General features: G+C 38.5%; 3 protein-coding genes across 3 annotated transcripts in view; 1 reads left to right on the top strand and 2 right to left on the bottom strand.

The window, feature by feature from the left end:
• Positions 1-24,055, bottom strand: part of LOC111196357 (zinc finger protein 271-like) — a 460,288-nt gene that overhangs the window by 315,022 nt on the left and 121,211 nt on the right. The gene's annotated exons all lie outside the window — the stretch shown is intronic.
• LOC125801235 (zinc finger protein 239-like) overlaps positions 1-24,055 on the top strand; it is a 213,748-nt gene that overhangs the window by 81,365 nt on the left and 108,328 nt on the right. The gene's annotated exons all lie outside the window — the stretch shown is intronic.
• LOC125801141 (NLR family CARD domain-containing protein 3-like) lies at positions 9,911-22,866 on the bottom strand. The gene is made up of 3 exons (XM_049477332.1): positions 21,062-22,866; positions 19,107-19,280; positions 9,911-10,191 (listed from the first exon to the last, which is right to left on the bottom strand). Exons 1-3 carry the CDS (start codon positions 22,453-22,455, stop codon positions 10,020-10,022), a joined length of 1,740 nt encoding a protein of 579 aa, XP_049333289.1. The 5' UTR covers positions 22,456-22,866; the 3' UTR covers positions 9,911-10,019.

Here is a 24,055-nt window from a genome sequence, read left to right as displayed (position 1 = left end):
GGGGGTGAAAGCAGGGTTAGAGTGAAGGGGGGTGAAGGCAGGGTTAGAGTAAAGGGGGGGTGAAAGCAGGGTTAAAGTGAAGGGGGGGTGAAAGCAGGGTTAGAGTGAAGGGGGTGAAAGCAGGTTTAAGAGTATAGGGTCGTGAAAGCAGGGTTAGAGTGAAGGGGGGTGAAAGCAGGGTTAGAGTGAAGGGGGTGAAGGCAGGGTTAGAGTAAAGGGGGGGTGAAAGCAGGGTTAGAGTGAAGGGGGGGTGAAAGCAGGGTTAGAGTGAAGGGGGGGTGAAAGCAGGGTTAGAGTAAGGGGGGTGAAAGCAGGGTTAGAGTAAAGGGGGGGTGAAAGCAGGGTTAGAGTAAAGGGGGGGTGAAAGCAGGTTTAAGAGTTGGGGGGGTGAGAAACTGCGTTAGAGTAAAGTGGGGGTATGGGAATCAGAGTTAGAGTGAACAAAGGCAGAGAAAGCAGAGTTAGAGTAAAAGGGGGGGGGGTGAGACTGCGTTAGAGTAAAGTGGGGCGATGGGAATCAGAGTTAGAGTGAACAAAGGCAGAGAAAGCAGAGTTAGAGTAAAGGGGGGGGGGGTGACACTGCGTTAGAGTAAAGTGGGGGGATGGGAATCAGCGTTAGAGTGAACAAAGGCAGAGAAAGCAGAGTTAGAGTAAAGCAGTTTCTGTACATACTTCATAAAACTACTTAAATACTACTTTCCCCCAGTGTTTTTTTTTTTGCCGACCCTAGCACCGACACACAGCGGAGAACTAACTAACGCTAACTAACCAAAATAGCCTATACAGTTTTCTCTGTTTAACTAATAATAAAGAAACGTGTGTTTACCAAAGACTAACACTTACACCTTTATTTTATCAAGATTACACAGACAATAAGTTTAAAAAGCATGATAAGATAAGAGAAACAACGCTCACCTGGTTTTAAAAGCTGGAGTGGTGCCGCAGCTCAAGAGAATGCCTCTGCAACATGTAGAGTGAGTGGCTTTAAAATGGCGGCCTTGATTCGCGATTCCGAGTGCGATTCATTTAATTGAATCGACCCTTTGGTACGCTTCTGTTTAACCACGCCCAAGAACCTCGGCCTCCTTTTGTCCTTTAATTGCCTTTACTGCTTAACAGCTGTGTATTCCAATTTTTTTGTTCCCCTTAAATAGCGCCGTGGTTGTATGAATGCAGGTTTAAAAGAATCGGTTAGGGAACCAAGCCTCCCCAGTAGGTCTTTAAAAAAAAAAAAAAAAAAACATGGGCGGGTTGTGGACAGCTTGTATAAAATAAATACCTTTAAAAAATAATAAATAATATAACAAATTAATAAAATAATGTATTCATTTTATAATGAACAAAAAAATCATACTATTATAATTAATAATAATAATTAATGCTCATCTGATTTTGTACTCGTCTTTTATATTTGAGAAAAGACAGAGACGCGAATCAGACGACACCATTCGTTTGCCAGTGTTGTGCCGAATTCAGCAGCCCTGTCAGAAAAAAGCACCCCCTCGCCGCGCACCGTCTTCCTGTCTTTAAACTCAATAAGATGGCGGGGGTAGCGATTTCGGCACAGCAGAAACACAACAGGCTTCGGCTGTGGCTTTTTTATATTGGTACAGCTCAAGTCAAAGCAGAAAAATAGGTTGAACACTAAGCATGATCTGCGAGTAACACTGTCTGCTGCAACAAACTTCAAACTCTGATCAGAAGTAAAGTACATGCCCAACTGTCTCACTGACTAAAAAAAAAGACTTGTTAGGTATAAGAATCTTGTTTTGTAGCCTTATTTATTTGATGCAGATTTGATATTTAAATGTATTGTAGTAACCTTTATACATGCAGATGGCATGGTCCTGCTCAGTTTCTTGCTAATGTACTCTGAATGCAGAGACATGTAGAGCAGTAAAATATTTAATTGTGTGGCCTTATTTATATTGTGTTGTTTTGATATTTAATTGTATTGTAGATACTGTGGCGTCTGTGTGTGTGTGTGTGTGTGTGTGTGTGCCAGCTTGTAGTGTGCCTGTGGGGGCGGGTCATGGTAATCCGGGGCCAGCGGGGCATTATGGGGGTATGTTTTGGGTGGGTTAAGGGGACCTACCATCTCTGTGCTGGATAGCTGTGTTGGTGGCCTCAGGGCTGTTTGTGCTGTGTTGGCAGTTGGGTTGTGCTCTCTTAGCCTTGTTAAAGGCTGTAAGTGAGTGGCAAGCCTGTTAATAAAGAGCTGTTGAGTACTTGCTATGAGTCTCACGAGTCCTCCTTCCTCTTCCACGCCACAATACTTTTATGTTTGAATGCATACATATGTTTAAATTGTTTTTTGAAGGCCATTTATCAGAACTAAATTTGTTTGGTTTATTATTCTATACAATTGGGACGCGACTTAATGACCATGAGACAATTTGGGTCCCGGGCTGAGACCAGTTCTGAACTCCTGCAGTATGTAATAAGTAATATAGTATATATTTTTTGTTTTGGAAAATTAGGACCAGAATAATTTTCAATATACGTTTTAGATAAATAATAATTATTTTCTTCCACACTTGCACTACAGTCCCCAATGTCACATTATTCCAGAGAAAACATACCCTATGCTGGTCAGCTAGTTAACGAGCTAACCTCCCAGAATAGGGTATGTTTTCTCAGGGTAACCAGTTGGTCTTTAGTTGGATTTTTTTAGCAGGGCCTTTCTACTAATTCTAAATTAGAAGATGTTTGAACATGTCCCTCCACCACACACAGAAAACATCAAAATATGTCTGGACCTCTGGGACTGCATAAGTGTGGCTACTTAAAACTGAAATGAAACCTGAGATGTCCAACATGTGCTCCAAGTATCAAAACCATGGCACAGAAAAAAATATCATAAATGTACCTAACAGAAAAGTGCTGACACTGGCATCATGGGGTTGAAAATACTCGTTGTTTTCTACCACATTTATTACCACAATGTAAAGGTATTAATAAAATTCTATGTTGAAAATGAGGCACAGAATTGGCTCTGAGCAAATCCTCAGAGCCGCTGCTCTTTATTTTATGCCCAGCCAATACAATTCAAGAGAGTGTACATTTGATTATCCCACAGCAAAACACAGTTAATGTAGTCACATGTATTTATATAGAGTTTTTAACAACTGATGTTGTTTTAAAGCAGATTTATTGACATCCAGTAACAACACAAAAACATGATGGATAAAACACAAAAACATGAGTTGTACATGTACATAACTTCTATATAGCTAGATAAGTACTATTAACCCTTTGAAAACCAGGTCAGTTTTTAAGAATGTATTTGTAGTTACACTACCTTTATCTTTCTATATATTACAAAGCATTTATAGGAGACAGTCACATGTCAGATATTATTTTCAGGAGATTCTATTCTAGTCAAATATATCTTATATTCACCTGTAAATTAAGTCTGGCCCGAATAGCGTTTTTTGAGCTCGGGATATTCGGCTTTGTAGCGAATATTCAAATATTCGTTAAAAAAAGCCGTATTAAAAACGAATTAAAGTACGAAAAAGTGCAAATCACGGCCCCCTTAATATATTGCAAAATTTTCCACGGACACCCGGCCCCGAAAAAAAAAAACCCATCCCTTTCCTCACGGGTCGGACTCAAGGTTTAAGAAAATGGTCTGTGATAGATGTCTGTTTTTTTTTAATTCACACTGTTTTTATTTCTCATTAAATATCTACTAGAAGCAGATTAAATCTGTACAGTATAATTTATTTCACTGCAGTCCTGAATATATGGAGTGCATTATGTCTCCTTATGTTGTGCTGTGTGCTCGGACTGCACTGCCTGCTCTGGTGTTTTCACCCCGTTTTTTTTTTGGTGTTTTCACCCCGGAATTTCTACTTCCCCACACCATGGCTTCTCCGTGCGTATAGACCAGGAGCGCCGCTGCTTAAAGGCTTCTCCACTGCGCAAGTCGGCCCAGTCAATTGCTGTTTTTGTGTTTTCACACCTAAGCTATTTGCTTAAAAACAAAAAAACAAATATATATATATATATATATTAGAGTACAGGAAAGTCATTGTAAATTATGTTACTGTTCTTGGTGTATTTCGTTTTAATGATTGTGCAGTTATTAGCCCGATTATTGATTTTGTGTTTTTGCACTTGGGCTATAAGCTCAATATAAAATAGTTCGATTGTTCAGAAATTATTTTATATTCTTAAACCATGTTAAATTATATTAGATTATAGGAAATTCATTCAGACATCATTCTTTACGTTTTAATTATTACACTAGAACCGTCAAGCTGTCTCTGCTCCTCCTTTAGCAGATTGGTTGGTTATTTTCCAATTAAATCCACATTAATTTAGTAGAGCATTAAACTACAAATCTGAGATGTATGTGCTATATGTATAAGTATGTGTATGTATATGTATGCCATCTCTGCCCCCAAAACTGTCCAAATCCCCCGCGAGCACGCGAGGTGCAGCGCACTGATGAATTCATGCGTTGAGCTATTAACGCGCAGATAAGCTGTAACTGGTGAAACATCACAAAAATCACAATGTGATTTCTTACATTAAAACAGACCATTGTCTTTCGCCGAACCTGACAGGGCCCGTGGAAAGCGGTGGAAATTCTCGGCCGGCCCGAGTTCATGCAGCGGGTGATTCAGGCAGATATTTGCGTTTTTTTTGTAATATCACTTTATTGTTCTACTCTTTTGCTGAGTTTTTCGTTTTTGATCTTTTGAAATTCGTTAGATTAGATTTTATTGGGCTTAGTTTAGTTGGTTATTTTCCAATTTCATATTTATTTTTATTAAATTTCGTTATTAATTTTTCACTATTTTTAAGAGCAGGCCTTATTTGCCTCACGGATAAATACTTTGTTAAATGTAAAATTACTTCGCCAGAAGAGACTTGAGACTTGACTCGGACTCCTCACCAAAGAGTTGTGAGCATCTCTGCCTCTCTTATAACGCCATTAACCTGAACAGAAGTGTGATTTTAGAGTGAGGTGGAGCTCTGGAAAGGGAAAAAAACGGATACCCGAATATTCGGGTCCAGCCCTACTGTAAATATTTTTTTTTTTGGTATTTGCAATAATTCTACCATGTTTTGATCAATAACCTGCAATGTTGGGGTTTTCTTTTGGTTATCAGGAATATGAAACAGTTTACAGCTTACAAATTTTACTGTAAAAAGATAATATATGGTGTTCTTGGGCTGTAAGTACAATGATTTTGTTTATGCCTTATTTATAATCAATATCCCTGCTAACAAAAAATCAGTTCAAGATCAGCTGGTCATCCAGACAAAATATAGCTGGCTAAACTAACCAGCATATGTTTTTCTGAATGACCAGCTGGTCTTGTGCTGGATTTATAGCAGGGATAAATTGCCACATGATCCGTGATTTACAATACATGAAAGACGTCCATATAAAATAAAGAAATCTCAATTTATTACCTTGTGTGTATTTTATATGGTTGTCAGTATAACACAGCCTCTGAGCACGTCTAAATATAGACTCGATTCAGTCATATGTTCAGTATGATGATTCAGTATAAATACAGTTAATAAAATGAATAAAGTTAATAAAAACAGCATCTCTTGAACAAAATGACTCGTTTTAAACACTGATCTTCGATCAGAACAGTTAGTTGACTGTTATCCGGGGCTCTCACTCAGGCCGAGTCTCATAAAAGGAACTGACTATTGAATCAACAGAGTCGGCTCAGGTTGTTCATTCCCTCAATATGTTCGCTGAATATGGGAGGGAGTCGATTCGCAAGCTTCGAAAATATGAATCTAATACGAATGAATCAGCGAACTAAACGGTGATAGTGATGGGATCCTAAAATGGCTCCCATTGTGGAGCCGGTTCCAATCGTTCACTTCAAAGAGCCGGCTCTTAGAGCCGGAATATTCGCGAACGACACATCGCTAAACGGTGAACGAGCGCCGCGGACTAAACTTTTAAACGGAAGAAACTTTGCTGTAACGGACGGGTTACAGCCACTTTCGGGTGTTTACTGGAAGAGCCGCTGCTGCTTTGTTACTGAATGGACCTGTCGGCAGTGTAAAGCCGTTTTCATCGCTACAGCTTCTATTAAAGGTAAGATAAACTGTATTTAATGGCCGCCGCTGTGCAGTCTGAGCTGGGGGACCCTGACCGCCGTGTTTGGGTAGCTGTGTGTGGTCAGCAGCGGCGCTGACCCTGTGTTCGGGTAGGTGTGTGCGGTCAGCAGATGCGCTGACCCTGTGTTCGGGTAGCTGTGTGGTCAGCAGCGGCGCTGACCCTGTGTTCGGGTAGCTGTGTGGTCAGCAGCGGCGCTGACCCTGTGTTCGGGTAGCTGTGTGGTCAGTACACGGTAACTTAGCAGTGCAGGCCGCGTGTTTGATTGGTCTAATACCTGGCCACGGTGGTGTTGGTGAACTGGTTTAACTGGGGTCAGTGTTAATGTGTATTATTATTATCCTGCCGCGGGCTCGCGGGGGAATTTAGAACGTGCTCCGGTCCAACGCGGGTAAAGCGCCGTGCTTTAACGGACGGAGGATTTAGCCTATCAGAAATGCTGTTTCTGCAGATCAGACGTTCACTGAGACCATTTCTAGAACCGGATTGGATGGAACCTGTAGATATTCGGTCGCTATTCGTCAGACAGACTTGTAGGCGGGCTTCTTCTTCTCGGCGTAATGGCCTAGTGAAGCGCTAGCGGCTATGCTAACCGCTGACCTGCGCAGTTGAAGTGAGAGGCTGTCCGGGATTGTATTGTTGTCTGTGTGAAAGCTGGAGGGCATTTCGGCAGTTGGATGAATCCTCGGTTACCGGGAGATATTGAGTAGTATATATCTGATTTTTGAATAATGCAAATACATGTATATCTACTCTCTAGCCTGTGAACTGCCTGGAAACAGTGTCTGAATTTTTCATTGGTCCAAAAAAACGGACCAATAAGTAAAATGGATTAGCTTTCCACGCCCCCTCTAATAATCTGAGTGCTGCGCTCATCAGGAGCCTACAGGGGCGCTAGTGAGCATGTGTGTTTATGTCTTAAAACCCATATTTAGCATGAAATGAGGACCATGCTGAAAATTGGTCAGGAGCATCAGGAGGCTATAAGGAGGCGATTGCAATGAAAAACGGGTGAGCACCGGCAAAATGTCCTCACTTCCCGAAAATGTCCTCACTCAAAAGGTCTAAAACTTGCGGTGGTCCTCACAAGTATAGCATTGTAAACACACACACACACACACACCGAATCTCTGTTACACACAGGGTTATTCTATCTTACACAGACGCACTGAAGAGCCAGAACCATAAACCAAAAACCCTGCATAGAGGGGCTGAGTGAAGGTGGTGTAGAACGTGTGTAAGTGTGTGAGAGTGTGTGAGGGTGAGGGTGAGTGTGTGAGAGTGTGTAAGTGTGTGAGAGTGTGAGAGGGTGTGTGTGTATCAGAGGAGACTCTGTAGAAGGACAGAGTGCCGGAGGGACAGTCCACATACACTCCTACTCTCCTACAGCCGGAGGGAGGAGTGGAGAGATCAGTTCTGTTATTATTGTGTTGAACAGAGTATCTGTTATCAGAGCAGAACAGACTCCAGGAGTTTATATTCTCTCCAAACTTACAGTTCAATCCGTCTCCTTTCCTGCTGATGGTTTTATAACTCAGAGCTACTTCAGCTCCTCCTCCTCCGCTCCACTCAGCCTCCCAGTAACAGCGTCCAGTAACACCAGTAACTCTCTCTCTACTCAGAACCTGCTGATACCAATCAAATCTCTCTGGATGATCAGGATACGACTGCAGCTTCTCTCTAAACTCCACCCTCCTGTTCTCCTCACTCAGAGAGAGACGACGCTGCGCTGTGTTCAGATCCAGAGTGAAATCACAGCCGTCTGAACACAAGAACACACACAGAGTGTATTTAGTGTGTAGTGTTATATTTAGAGTGTGTGTAGTGTTCTATTCAGTGTGTGTGTGTGTGTAGTGCTATATTTATTGTGTGTGTGTAGTGTTGTATTTAATGTGTGTGTAGTGTTATATTTAGTGTGTGTAGTGATATATGTGTATTTGGGTGTGTATGTAGTGTTTGTATGTATTGTTTCTATGTAGGGTGTGTGTTTGTGTATATTGTTTGTATGTAGAGTGTATGTGTGAGTGTTTGTACTGTGAGTGTGTGTGTGGTGTTAATTTAGTGTGTGTAGTGTTAATTTAGTGTGTGTGTGTAGTGTTTGTTTGTAGTTTGTGTGTATGCGAATGTGTGTGTAACTTACATTTTTTTAATCCAGGTTTGATTCTGATCTTCCCTCCATGTTCCACACTAAACACACACACACACACACAGATCAGCACAGTGTGAGATTTTTAGAAACTGATTTATGAAGAAATATTTTGCGTGAAAACGAGTGAACATTTGAGAGAGTGGAAATTAGTGACCTCATGTTGTAAAGTACAGAACTGCAATGCACACTGCATAAAATCAGATTAAAAACGGAAGATTAAGGAAGATTAACTCTTACTTCTCTAAATATATTTTTGTCTGCATGTATAAAGTTTTAATATTTGCTGTATCTTATTCTGCTTTATATGCACGATATGTAGTATTATTTTTATTAGAGCTTTTATTCACAAATGGAGAAAACAAGGCACAGTGGTTAAAGTTCCCAGGAGTGACTGAGCTACAGAAATTACTCCAAAAGGGCATGAACAACTCATCCAGGAAGAACCCAGAACAACATTTAAAGAACTGCAGGATCTCACTCGCCTCAGTTAAGATCAGTGTTAATGATTCAATAATAAGAAAGAAACTGGGTGAAAATGGTCTCCTAGATAAGATAAAATGGTTTCCTGTGGGCTTGCAGAAAAGGGTTAAACTTTACAAAAGTATGTTTTTTGCATTCATATTCATACCTGAGTCCTGTCACAACAACTGTTTTTATTGAACCATGCATTTTTCAAGGAATTATTGTGCAAAAAGTATTTTCATCATGATTTCAAAATAATTTTATGCCACTGGTCATTAGAAAACTTCTAAAATTTTAAATGTAACAAAGACAACATTTTTAAATAAAGCCAAAAAACCAAGTCAATCACATAAATGGGATCTCTTTAGAAATTAAGGGGTCTATTTTAGTGATCCGTAGGTGAGCTGTCAGTTGTGCACCATGCAGCTTGATTTAGGGTGTGTCACTGTGTCTTTACGATAGGAAAAGTTGCTCCAAAGAGGCTCAAAATGTGAAATAAACCAATCACCATGTCACTTGCCATTCCCGTTAAGAGCCAGATGCGGTCTGACTTTGGCGTATTGCTATTTAAATGGCACAGCTACCTGGAATTGACCAATGTTTTTCATTGGCGTAGATATATTCAAAATCACCGTTGCTGTTTAAACAAGACAGGTGAAGAGCATGAAAATACACTGTTGGTGGGAGTAAGATAGCAATAAGCATCAAGACCACCTTGCACAGGGTGTAGGTTAGGGCCCTAAGTGTTCAGAAAGGATTCTGGTTTTGCAGTCACTGTTTATTTTAACCATAAAGACATGGGCTGGTTGCTGGGGTGCTTGACTCTCAGTGTGTATAAAGTTAGTGGGGGATCAGTTTTTAACTTTTATCCTGACTCGATGCTCAGGACAGCTCTCCATCACTGTCTCCTTGACCAGAACCAGCTAAACTTTTCCACCTGTTCTGGAGTAAAACCTAAACCTTGGTTTCTTTTTTTTTTCAGAAAGCGAAGTACTTGGCATTCAGTGCAGATAGCTTGGGCATAAAAAATGAACAGTGTCTGTGTAAACGAAAAAAAAAACAGAATGACAGAATGAAGGTTACATTCTGCTCCACCGTGTTTACCTGGTGACTACAAATAGATTTACTACAGGTCCCAAATGTGTCACAGCATTAACCCCTAACTTTCTCAACAATTTGTTTTCCTGTGAGGCACAGCGCACACACAGGAAAGAGCACAACAGACAATATCGAGAGTGACAAATATGTACAACATGTACAACAATATTTATCTTACAATAAGTTGATAACATAATTATCAGTTCAGACCTACCCGAGTTTCTCCAGATTGCAGTGTGGATCCTCCAGTCTGTCAGAAAGCAGCTTCACTCCTGACTCTCCTGGGTGGTTGTAGGTCAGATCCAGCTCTTTCAGGTGGGAGGGGTTTAGAGCTGAAGCCAGAGAACAACAGCCTTTCTCTGTGATCATACAACCAGATAATCTGCAGACAGAGCAAGACGGGGCTTAGAAGAAGGCATTCACCTTGAATCCCCATTGGTCAGCTTGTTCTGGACTGAAGGGTTCCCTGAACCCTTGTCTGAGACTGACCACGCCCACCCCGCCAGTTTCAAGCATCCTAGTGGTGTCAATTGCTCAATAAATATAATCAGATTTTTTAAATAACACTACAAAATCAGAAAAAATATCTATAGAAAATTAAAGTTTCTTAACACAGTTGACACAGATTAACAAATTCATGAAACCCAAACCTCAACAGTAAGCATCTCTGTGAATACGGCATTAGCATTGATGTGGACCAAAGTTCATATTAACTTTTTCTAAAATTGTTTTTGCTCGTGCATCACAATTTTGTAATCAATGTGTGATATATTTCAAATGATCATTCAAGTTGGACATTCTTTAGATGACTGCCGAAGACTATGTATTTGTTTGTTTGGTATACTCTGACTTTCGTTAAACACTTTTTCTTGTGTGATTTGTTATCATCATTGTAAACACCTGAATATTTACACATTTATACATGTAGAATTTCTAGTGGTGTCCATCGATTAAAAATGCAATCCAATGAAACCTACCAAAATTCTTTGATTAATCGCATTTGTTTTTCGTAAGACGAAAGTTTTTACAGTGGGTATTTTATGGAGAGAATTTTGTGCCAAAGTTTTAAACAAAAAAATAAAATCCGCAATCAAAATGTTAGGCTAAGGTCGAGCATTATAAACATACAGAGCTCATCATGAGCAAAGGAAGGTAACTTAGAGGAACAGACCGGGGAATTAACAACCCGCTCCCCCGTGAAATCCTTGACAGACACAGAAAACTGTCCGCCGTGAGGAAAGAACTCACAAAAGAAGGGAAAATAGCCTTTGTCTACGTCAACAAACTTTATGTTCAGCTATATCGTGACAAAATCATAACTAAATTTCTTTAACTCTTTAATTTTTAACCTCATAAAATTGATCCATAATGTGTATATATATTTCCCCTAAACTTTCTCTCTCGTTCTTTCTCTTTCTTCCACTCCCACTTACTCGGGTCATTCTCTCAAAATCCTGATTCAGAGGACATCCAGTATGAAAATGTTCAAAATGCATTTAACAACAAATTTCCTTTTGAGGATTTAAGATTAAGGTCTAAACTTACTATGAATATTATTTTCAGAACATTTGTTCCATTTTATTGCATATTTTATTAGCATTTTTTAGATGAAGTCCACAAAAATGTATCATTACTGCAATGTGATATGACATCAAATATATGATAAAAATGCATTTTTTTATGAAAGTTAAGCAGTTCAGTTAAGCAAGGGTTTAGGAAGACTTATTAGCTTACACTTACACACAATGCTACATTATGAAAAGAATGTTTATTTTCAAGAACATTTCATATTACTTAAGACAATTTACAATGCCAACATTTGTATATCAAAAGAATCTTTCATGTAGACTACAGCACCTTCATTAATAAAACAGCTCATTTAACTATTGGAAACCATTCAACAAATGTCAAAGAAAGACCTCTCAGAAACTCTGAAATCTTGTCTATCTTTATGCACCATCCAGCATTGTATGCCTACTAAGACTAAACTTTCATTTTTAGTCATTTCTGTAGTTTTTTTGTGTTTTGCCCATATGTCAGAATGGACGTACTAATTCATGGAAGGAATATTGTAAAATGAGAAATTGTGTAGACTTAATAGGAAAAAGAAAAAGGATTATTATACAGATAGGATTGGGGTTTCACTCAACAATGGAAAGGAACTATGGAAGACCGTGAATAGTATATTGGGTAGGAAGGGAAATTTGGCGCCATTTTCTATTGAGGTAGAGGGATCATTTATAAGAAAACCTGACTCAATTGCTAATTATTTTAATGACTATTTTATTAAAAAGACACAAATCCTTTAAAGAAAGATGAGCAAATTACATGACGAACAGTCATGTAGAAGGATAAGGGAGTCAATTATGAAGGAGAAAAATTGTCAATTTAAAAACGGAAAAGAATACGGGAAAGAGGTGAAAAAATTCATTAGTACGATACAAAATGAAAGAACTTTGGAATTGATAATTTAGAGGGGAAAATTTTAAAAATGGCAATGAAATACATAACTAAAGCAGTTTGCTATTTTTTTATTTAAGTACAGAGAAGGGTATATACCCATCATTGTGGAAGGAAGCAAAAGTGATTCCTCTACCTAGACAACAAAGGTTCATGGACCCAACAGCAGACCTATAAGTTTACTACCAGTCTTGGGCAAATTATTAGAGAAGGTAATAACATCTAGGGTTCAAAATTACTTATGTTAGAACAACCTATTAACTAACTCTCAGCATGCTTATAGAAGAGGACATTAAACAGCCACTGCATTAATTCAGATGAACGATGATTAGTTAAAAGAACTGGAAGGAAAAATAAAATTTGTCGGAGCAGTTCTTTTAGATCTAAGTGCTACGTTTGATGTGTTGAATCACGATTTGCTATTAAAAAAACTAGACTGTTATGGGATAAATCCAACTGTAATAGCATGGTTTAAAAGTTATCTTTAAGATAGGAGTCAGAGGGTTTACTACAATGGAAGTTTGTCTGAGAGTAAAAATGTAAATCAGGGAATTGTCAAATGAAATGATAAAAACCCATCAGATAAAAGATAAAAAAGAGTTAAAAGAATGCGAATCACAGTATAATGAACTTATAAACAAGAGGACTCAAGTTTTAACACAACGACTAAGATATAAACAATTTAAATCACAATAACAAATCAGGTAAATTCTTAGCTTACCAAGTAAAACAAAGAAAAAAACAACAATTCCATCAATCAAAGATGAGACCAGACTAATCAGCCAAACATGAAATGAAATTAATCAAGTATTTGGGAAATTCTATTAAAAATCTATGCTCACCAGAACACGATCCAGACCAAATAGATATTCACACTTTCCTCAATAATATACACCTACCCAAACTAACTGAAGAACAAAAAAACATATTAGAAAAGCCAATAACATCAGAAGAACTCCATAAAGCCCTCCGTAAGATGCCAAATAACAAAGCACCAGGACCAGATGGCTTTCCCACAGAATTCGCAATCATCTCTAAATTCTACTGGAAAAATAAACCACCCAGAATCAAATTAACCACATTACAAAAACAAAGAACTCAGGGAGGCCTAGAAGCTCCAAATTTCCAACAATACCTCTGCAAACCAATTAAAGTACATTTAAGTATTTAATGGATAAAACCAAATCAAACTGATGAAATATGGAGAAAAGTAGAACAAACATCAATTAATGAAATACAAATCTCAGACTTACCATTTATTAGCACAACAATCAATCGCCACCCTTGTTTAAAAAACTCAATGATATCATCAACTCTGACAGCTTGGTGGAAAATTCACAAGAACACAAACACTAGACGTGCACCCACTAATTACTCACCCATATGGCACAACCCCGACTTCCCGACACCAAAAAAACCCAAAACTACAAAAATGGAAAGGAAAAGGTATTACACATTTACACCACGTTCTACACAACAATAACTTGCCTACTTTCTCACATCTAACCCAGAAATATAGCATTGAGAGGAACCAGTTTTTGGAACAGCTCCAACTTAGATCTATGTTAAACACAAAAATAAAAGATTACCCAATACTAGAACTTAGCCCACCAATTTCAGAATTCCTTAATATCTCTTCTTCAGACAAAATTCTATCAAAAATATATAGGCTTTTATTCAAATTAGACCAAACAGTGGCTATCCCAATAAAAAATGGGAAGAAGATATATTAATTACCCCCAATGCTGATTTCTGGAGAAACATTATGGAAAACACATTCACCATGTCTAACAATACTAACCTCCACCTTATACAATATAAAGTAATTCACAGGGTTCACTACACTAAGCAAAAGCTACATAAAATGGGACTAGTAGATTCAGAAATCTGCATACACTGCTCACTAAACACTCCAGACAATTACATTCATGCTCTATGGTACTGCCCACCAATCAAACACTTCTGGCAGCTTGTTATAACTTGGCTAACTCCACTATTTAAACAGCCAATCTCTCCATCCCCATCACTCTGCCTGCTTAACACATGAACCACAAACCTAAACCAGGAGGAAAGCAGAGCACTTTTGGTGGTGCTAACCATCGCCAAAAAAACAATTCACACAAACTGGAAATCAAGGGAAAAAAATCACCATCAGTCAATTGGAAAACTCACTCACAGAACACATAGAAATGGAAAAAATATCTGCATCTCTCAAAAACAGAACTCATGAACACATAAAAACCTGGTCAGCATTAAACAACCTCCTACATCAGTGACTCCATCAGTCTTTAACAGATAACCTACACACATCCATTATAAATCTACAGGGGTGATAGTGAAAAAAAATCCTGAGCCTGAACTTTTTTTTCCTGTTCCAAGGGGGGGGGGGGGGGGGGCACAACATACAGCACGTAGGCGTAAATGTTGACACATTATTCAAACATTTTTATAGTCTGTGTATGACCTTATTGTCATATTTTAGATAATGTTTTTTTATTTTTGCCTTATGTCTACAGTGTTATTCACGAAAACACAGATCATTTCCATCTTGGTATGGAAACTGTCCATGTTCGATTCTAGCTGTAAAAACAAATACCAGCGTATGCAGTTAGAAATGCAAATGAGAAGGAAGCACTAAGAGGAAGAATACAAGAACTGGAACACCATAAAAATAATTTTAAAATGCAGTGTTTTTTTTTGTAAACATGAGGAATGAATATGCACGAGCCCGACCCAACGACCCAATTAAAACCCGACTTTTTATAATTTATTAAGTAGAGCATTAAAGCTGAGTTTTTTTTTTTTTTTTTTTGGGAGGGGGGCTGTTTAAATGAGCAAAATCTGTTCAGAATGGTGTTGAAGAAGACCTATTATTTAAAAAAATAAACTGTATTAAGAACAGATTTCCAAAAGATTAAAACACCAACAATGCGAAATGATCCACAAAAATTATATCTGAATGACCTTCCTCTAATTTAATATCATTTAACATGGTTTAGGAATATAAATTACTTTCTTAACAAAGAAACATTTTAATATTTAGCAAATAGCCTGTGCAAAAACACAAAAAATGGCTATTCCCTGCACACTCATTAAACCAAAATAACAATAACAATAATTTATAATTCATTTCTTTTTAATAACTTAATAATTATTATAATTTATAAATATATAATTAACAATATATAAGAATATGAAATACTTTCAGAACAAAAGATTTTTTATTTTATTTTAAGCATATAGCCTTATTTTATAGCCTTTATTTTAAGCGTATAGCACTCTGCACTTAACACACTCTACGAACGTGTTGTTTCTATCAACAATTAACTTGTATTAGCTCCATACCACTGACTGTCCTTGCATTGGAGCAAATTTAGCTTCAGAGGGCTCCATTTTGTTGGCTATTTAGCTACACAAAGCTCTGTAAGACAAGTGCGTAATGCGAAGTGGAGGAGCGCATGTGTGAGTACAGGTCGGGAATCGGGTCAGACTCGGGCTGATAATCTAAACTCTACTGCTGTGGAAGCTTGAATGAAGCTCTGAGAATCATTTATTTTTATTTTTGCAAATTCTGAAGACATCGCGAATAGAAAGCCTACTGCCTGCTGACCTGCAGCGTCGGAAAGCGGAGACGCCTCTGTGTACCAGCCGTAACTATAAAATAAAACATTAAAATGTGCACAGTAACTATTAGTGAAAGGACAATTTAAACAAATAGAACATTTGTTTAAAACAATAAACTTAGGTTCCTTACTGTATTAAATCTTTTTGCAACATAGTGACAAATCCACAATAATGAATGAAGAATTTCTAGCATGGTTAACTAATCTTGAATTCATTTCTTAAAACTGGAAAACACTCATCAATGTAACACAGCCACAAAGTTTTTTTTCCCATTTTCTCCCCAATTTACACGGCCAATTACCCAACCCACTCATTAGGACTCCCCCTATCACTAGTGATGCCCCAACACACCAGGAGGGTGAAGACTAACACATGCTTCCTCCGATACATGTGAAGTCAGCCACCGCTTCTTTTCGAGCTGCTGCTGATGCAGCATTGCCAAGCAGCATCACAGTGCGCTTGAAGGAAAGCGCAGCGGCTCGGCTCCGGTACATCAGCTCACAGATGCCCTGTGCTACAGACATCACCCTTGGAGTGATGTGGGGAGAGAGCACCATCTACCCACCCAGAGGGAGCAGAGCCAATTTTGCTCCTTCTGAGCACCGACAGCTTGATGGCAAAGCTGCATGAGTGGGGGTTCGAACCTGCGACCTCCTGAGCCACAAGATTTTTAACTGTACCGCGGAGCTTTTTAACTGTACCGCAGAGTTCAACTACTGTCGCTCGGAGCTTTTTAACTGTACCGCGGAGTTCACCTACTGTCGTGCAGAGCTTTTTAACTGTACCGTGGAGTTCACCTACTGTCGCGCGGAGCTTTTTAACTGTACCGCGGAACTTACCTAATGTCGCGCATGTCACCTTTTTTCTCCTGGCAGTTGTTTCACCCGGCCGTGGACGGGAACCAGTGGAACTTGTAGTTCTTTGGGCTAGAGATAACTGCTCTAGGGTGATACCCACTTTTACTTCACTTGGTTTTCTTTCAAAGCAAGTCACAGGAGTCCAGGGTGAGTTCCCAAGCACTTCTTTCATTTATTAGCAGTTCTAAGCACTCAAACATAAACGTAGCTAGCATTCAGAGAACAGAGGGGAGAGCCGTGGATGTTAACTAGCCTAACACGAGGCGGAGAGAGACGAAGCAGCAGCCACCTAACCCTAATTTGCTCCTAATCACACACTGCCGCTGCCTCCGCCAAACTGATCTAAACAAAATATAGTGTGCTTCACATACATTTCTTAAAGGGACATGAACCCCAATCTTGTAACACGCAGATCTTTTTAACTGTATCGCGGAGCTCACTTATTGTTGCGCAGAGGTTTTTTTTTTTTTCCTTTTCAGAGCCACGCTACGCCTGATTTCTGGCGCGGCACCGGAACGGTATCACCCCTGTATCTATAACCACATCATCCATATATCAACACTACATGAATGTTCCTACACACACACACATGCACACAGTCACATAACACATTCAACATTTAAGACATTTAGCTATTTTTATTTACTTACTTATTTTTTTGTTATTATGTTAGGGATGGATAAATGGAAAAATATAGGAAGCCATACTATAATAATTTTTATATATTTTATATATATTATAATAACTTTTTTTTCAAGGGCACAACTTCTTCTTTTGTGTTTTTTTATATCTCTCTTCTCTTCTCCTATATATTGTTTTCTATTTGGTTTAATTTGTATATATACACATCGTTATGTCCTCCCTCTGCACAGTGACCTCAGTTATCAGAGGTTTGTATTAATAAGAATAAAGTCTTAATGGTTCTCCGAAGAGGGGTGGCGGGCAAAAAATAAAATGTTAGGAATCAAAATCAAAAATTGTATGTTACAAATTCAAAAGAGAAAAATATATAGCAAATATATATGTTTAAATATACTTGGTTACTTTATTATCCTTTACAGTTATTATCCTTTACAGCGAACAGCTTCCAGTGCACAGCAGCAGCAGATACTTTAACAATTAAATTTCATACAAACATTCTGTTCAATGTTATATTATTCTCTGTTTCACTCCATTAAAAAGCTCACATTAGCGAGATGTGCTAAATATTCATGCACAAAGTATGATAGTTACATAGTCAGTGAGCTAGTGAATGAGATAGTTACCTCTTCACTGAACTAGTGAGTTAATTAGCCAGTGAGCTAGTGAGTTAGCTAGTTACCTAGTCAGTGAACTAGTGAGTTACCTACTCAGTGAGCTAGTGAGTTACCTAGTCATTGAGCTAGTGAGTTAGCTAGTTACCTACTTTGTGCATGAAAATTTAGCACGCTAATGTGAGCTTTTTAATGGAGTGAAACAGAGAATAATATAACATAATATAACATTAAACAGAACATTTGAATAAAATTTAATTGTAAACACAATCTGCTGCTGCTGTGCACTAGAAGCTTTTTGCTCTCCGTGTTTGGAAGGACGCTTGAAATTAGCGGGGTGGGCATGGTGAGTCTCAGTGGTCAGTCCAGAACCAGCTGACCAATGGAGGTTCAAGAGGAACGCCTTCTTCTAAGCCCCGCCCACCTGTGAAAAGTGTGCCAAAACTCAGAAGAAAAAAACTAAAGCAGAAGCAAAGGAGAGATTCCAGAAGCAAAAGTCTTTAACAGAAAAATAAAAAAACTCCACAAAAAATTCACAAAAACACAAAAAGAAAAGCAAAGACTGGCAAAATCCAAACTGATATAATTTTCAAATAACTGTAAAGTATAATAAAGTAAACAAGTATATTTAAACATATATATTTGCTATATATTTTTTCTCTTTTGAATTTGTAACATACAATATTTGCTTTTGATTCCTAACATTTTGATTGTGGATTTTATTTTTGTTGTGTAAAACTTTTGGCACAAACGGAGAGAGAGAGAGAGAGAGAGAGAGAGAGAGAGAAAAACAAATGGGGAGGGACAAACACAAACAGAGAAATGGAGAGAGAGCAACAAAGCTCTGAGCTGGAAATCTGAACCGGATTGTTACAGCTGGACACCGCATTAAAGTGTTTCAGTCGTTTAACCAGAAAAGAAATCTGCATGTTGGGTGGAGGCGGAGCAGATTACAGCAGAAGTTGGGGTCAAACTTGGTGCCGAAATAAAACTTGGGTTAAAAAAATAGTAATGCGTTACTGATTCCAACTTAACAAAGTATGTTAATGATTTAAAGCTGACAGCCCTAATAATTTCAAATGAAAAATCACAGAAACACTGACCTGAGAATCTGCAGTTTACATTGTGAACTCTTCAGTCCAGCAGAGAGCAGCTCCACTCCTGAATCCTGCAGGTCGTTGTTACTGAGGTCCAGCTCTTTCAGGGGGGAGTTTTCCAGGTTTATAACTGATTCCAGATTTTCACACGTCTTTACTCCAAGATTACATGAAGCTAGTCTAAAAAACAAGAATATATAAATGATTTTACAATAAACCCAAAGAAGAATATTTAAAGAGCTAGTGTTTCTTTATACTGAAATAGTTAACATGCAGAAATCTCCACTTTATTTGTGATCAGCATGGGCATACAGTTCACCAAAAGCTCTGGGACAGATTATAATGAGTTAAAATAGAAAATAAAATGTTTAACAAAACAGAAAAACAAGAAAGGCTTTTAGCAGTGTGTGAATTTATTCTATTTTCCAAGTTAAACTCTGGAAAAAAACATTACACCTTCTCCCACATACATCAGTGAGCTAGTGGGTTGCCTAGTCAGTGAACTAGTAAGTTACATAGTCAGTGTGTTATTGAGTTAGCTACTTATCTACTCAGTGAGCTAGTGAATTAGATTGTTACCTACTCAGTGTGCTAGTGAGTTACCTAGTCATTGAGCTAGTGAGTTAGCTAGTTACCTACTTTGTGCATGAATATTTAGCACATCACGCTAATGTAAGCTTTTTAATGGAGTGAAACAGAGAATAATATAACATAATATAACATTGAACAGAACGTCTGTATGAAATTTATTTGTAAAAGTATCTGCTGCTGTGCACTGGAAGCTGTCCGCAAAAAACTAAAGCAGAAGCAAAGGAGAGATTCCTGAAGCAAAATTCTTTAACAGAAAAATGCAAAAAAAATCACAAAAACACAAAAATTAAAGCAAAGACTGACAAAATCCAAACTAAAATAAAGTAACCAAGTATATTTAAAATATTTGCTATATATTTTTTTTCTTTTGAATTTGCAACAAACAATTTTTGCTTTTGATTTTTAACATTTTGTTTGCGGATTTAATTTTTTTGTGTAAAACTTTTGGCACAAACGGAGAGAGAGAGAGAAAGAAAGAAACAAATGGAGAGAGACAAAAACAAACAGAGATTACGGGGCAGATTACGGCAGAAGTTGGGGTCAAACTTGGTGCTGAAATAAAACTTGGGTTAAAAAATAGTAACGCGTTACTGATTCCAACTTAACAGCGTATGTTAATATTTAAACGCTGACGTCCCAAATGATTTTAAATGAAAAATCACAGAAACACTGACCTGAGAATCTGCAGTTTACAGTGTGAACTCTTCAGTCCAGCAGAGAGCAGCTCCACTGCTGAATCCTGCAGGTCATTGTTACTGAGGTCCAGCTCTTTCAGGGGGGAGTTTTCCAGGTTTAAAACTGATTCCAGATCTTCACACATCTTTACTCCAAGATTAAATGAAGCTAGTCTAAAAATCAAGAATAAACAAATGATTTCACAATAAGCCCAAAGAAGAATCTTTGAATGGATTGACAAATCCTTAGCTGGTGTTTCTTTATACTGAAACAGTTAACATGCAGAAATCTCCACTCTGGAACTCTGGAAAAACATTACACCTTCTCCCACATATATAAGTTACAAATAAATACAGACACTTAAAATGTATGTTCTATATAAAATTGTTATGTTCTATTGCTAATCATCATTTCTCCAAAGCATATTGAGATGCAAGATGCAAGAGATGTGCAACAAAAAACATATAACTTGCCCAAAACCTTTTTTTAAGATTGTATTTAATCAGTCTAAGACAGAAACTTCACGTACTGTTTACATTAAAATGATGGTTTGATTATTATTACACACAAAGGATAATGCATGCTTATATGTAACAATGTAAATAATGTGAATCCACCAGTGATTAAATGGAAACTCATTCTACACATCAGCAGTTGATTAAAAACTGTGTGAAGGCCTGAATAAAAATACTCACACAACTCTTCTGGATATTTTAACTACTGGCAGCAGCCTCAGAAGACACTCCTCTGATGGATCATATTTACTGAGGTTAAACTCCTCCAGCTCTTCTTCTGAGTTCACCAACACAAACGCCAGAGCTGACCACTGAGCAGGAGAGAGGCTGGCCTGTTGAAGACGACGGTCACCACCTCCACTCAGGTATTTCTGCACTTCCTGCACCAGAGAATGATCATTCAGTTCATTTAGACAGTGGAACAGATTGATGGATTTCTCTGGAGATGAGTTCTCCTCAATCTTCTTCTTGATGTATTTGATGGTTTCCTCATTGCTGTGAGAGATCCTCTCTGTCTGTGTCAGTACGACTCGTAATAGATTCTGATTAGACTGCAGTGAGAGACCTAGGAGGAAACGAAGGAACAGGTCAAGGTGTCCACTCTCACTCTGTAAGGCTCTGTCTATGGCACTGCTGAGGAAGTCAGTCATCGATGACCTGCTGAAGAGTTCAGATAGTTCAGTGTTTTGGTTTTTAGTGGTTTGCTGATTCAGAACGCTTCTGTCAATGAAGCAGAGAAATGCATATAAAGCAGCAAGAAACTCCTGAACGCTCAGATGCACAAAGCTGAACACCTTCCCGAGGTGCAGCTCATGTTCCTCCCTGAAGATCTGGGTACACACTCCTGAGTACACTGACACTTCTCTAATATTGATGCCACTCTCTCTTAGATCTTCCTCATAGAAGATCAGGTTTCCTTTCTCCAGCTGCTGGAATGCCAGTTTCCCCAGAGCCAGGATACTTGTTCTAGTCTGCTGAGGATCAGTGTCACTATTCCCACTGTACTTCTGGCTCTTGTGTTTGATCTGAAAGATCAGGAAGTGTGTGAACATCTGCGTCAGGGTTCTGGGAATTTCTCCACTCTCAGCTTCACTCAGCATTCTCTCTAGAACAGTGGCTGTAATCCAGCAGAAGACCGGTATGTGGCACATGATGTAGAGGCTTCTTGAAGACCTGATGTGTGTGAAGACTTTGTTAGCCAGGTCCTGATCTCTGATCCTCTTACTGAAGTACTCCTGTTTCTGAGGGTCACTGAAACCCCGCACTTCTGTTACCTGGTCAAAACACTCAGGAGGGATCTGATTGACCGCTGCTGGTCGAGAGGTGATCCAGAGGAGAGCAGAGGGAAGCAGATTCCCCTTGATGAGGTTCGTCAGCAGAACATCCACTGAGGTTTGCTCTTCTATATTCATCAAGTTCTCATTGTTCTGGAAATCCAGAGGCAGTCGACACTCATCCAGACCATCAAAAATGAACATGATCTTGTAGCTCTTGTAATGTCTTGGTTTTAAATCTTGTGTTTCTGGGAAAAAGCTCTGAAGAAGATTTACCAGACTGAGCTTCTTCTCCTTCATCAGATTCAGCTCTCTAAAAGGAAGTGGAAATATGAAGAGAATGTCCTGATTTACTTTTCCTTCAGACCAGTCCAGAATGTACTTCTGCACAGAGACTGTTTTTCCAATTCCAGCAACTCCTTTAGTCAGTACAGTTCTGATGGGTCGTTTCTGTTCTGGTAAGGGTTTAAAGATGTTGTTGCATTTGATTGATCTTTCCTGTGTTGTTTTTTTCCTGGATGCAGTTTCAATCTGTTTCACCTCATGTTCCTGATTGACATCTCCAACCCCTCCCTCTGTGAGGTAGAGCTCTGTGTAGATCTTACTCAGAAGTGTTGACTTTCCATAGCCTGAAATTCCTTCATTAATTCTCTGATATTTATCTCTTAGCTTGAATTTGATTTTTCGTTGACATGCTGGGGCCAATTCTGAAAACAGAGGAAGAAAATATGAAAAACATAATTAGCCGTGATCATGCATTAGATCTCAGTGTAGGACACATGGTACACTACTTTAAAGTAAAGGATGTATTGGTGTTTTTGTAGCAGCTGTAATTGCTTTAGATGTATTCATGGTGTCCCTTAAAAATCAGTAAGTGTTAAGTTTAAGGACTACAGTTATTCTACAATTATAGAATCAAATTAATTAATGTTTTTCCTTTGAGACTTCACTGAGAAAATAAATTAGCACTAGTTGGTACCCATAGTCACGTCCCTGAACTCTTACTGCTCTCTAGTATGTTGGCGAGGTCTGTCTCATTCATGCTCCTCAGGATGTGCAGTGTGACCTTCAGCACCCCCTTCTTCTGATCTTCATCCACCTCTCCCTCAGTGCATGCTGGGTAATCTGGACTCAGGAGCTTCTTAAATGTGTTCAGCTCATTCTTCACTAGAGAGATAAACTTCTCCTGCAGCTTCTGATTAAGAACAAACATCAGAGAATCAGTAAAGCAGTACAGAGAAAGAGATGATGACACTGATCTGAGGACAAAATGAGTAATGGATGCTTTGGTCTGTAGAAGGATTTAAACATCATGTTACTGAGTAGCATCATATAGCATCAGCATTAAAGGAGAATTGCAGTGTAAAATTGACTTTGGGTGTAGTAAAATATGATAAAAATGAGTATTTACCTTTGTTGAATAGCACACCTCCCCTATGCACTGGGTGCCGGCTGTGTCTGTCATTATCAGTACCGTGATGGTGGTGCCCAGAGCTAAAAGCTAGCAGCATGGGATGTAAACATTGTTTTTTAATAAGGTTCTTGTGCACTGAAAAAGTGCCTCGTTAATGCCTCGTTTTAAATGTCAGGGCTTCCGGATTGTAGCAAAGCTACTTTGAGCTGAATAACGGTGTAGTAAGCGATTTATCTGCAGAGGCAAAATATGCCCCAAAGCGGGCTTTGTAAAGAGTGTGGGGCAAAAAGCATAAAATTACTGTATCTCAGAAAGCTGTAGGAGAGCGGAGGTGTGCTTTTCTTACTTTTTATCATGTTTTACTGCACAAAGAGTAAATTTTACACAGAAGTTCTCCTATAACATTATAATATAACGGTTATAATGCTCCATAAACTGAAGGTAAATTAATTATGATTATCAAAATTTTAAAGTGAAATTAAACTG

Source organism: Astyanax mexicanus, chromosome 4 (genome assembly GCF_023375975.1).
Source record: "Astyanax mexicanus isolate ESR-SI-001 chromosome 4, AstMex3_surface, whole genome shotgun sequence".
Lineage (NCBI taxonomy): Eukaryota > Metazoa > Chordata > Actinopteri > Characiformes > Acestrorhamphidae > Astyanax > Astyanax mexicanus.
The sequence above is the reverse complement of the archived record's forward strand: the minus strand, read 5'-3'. Positions and strand labels throughout refer to the sequence as shown.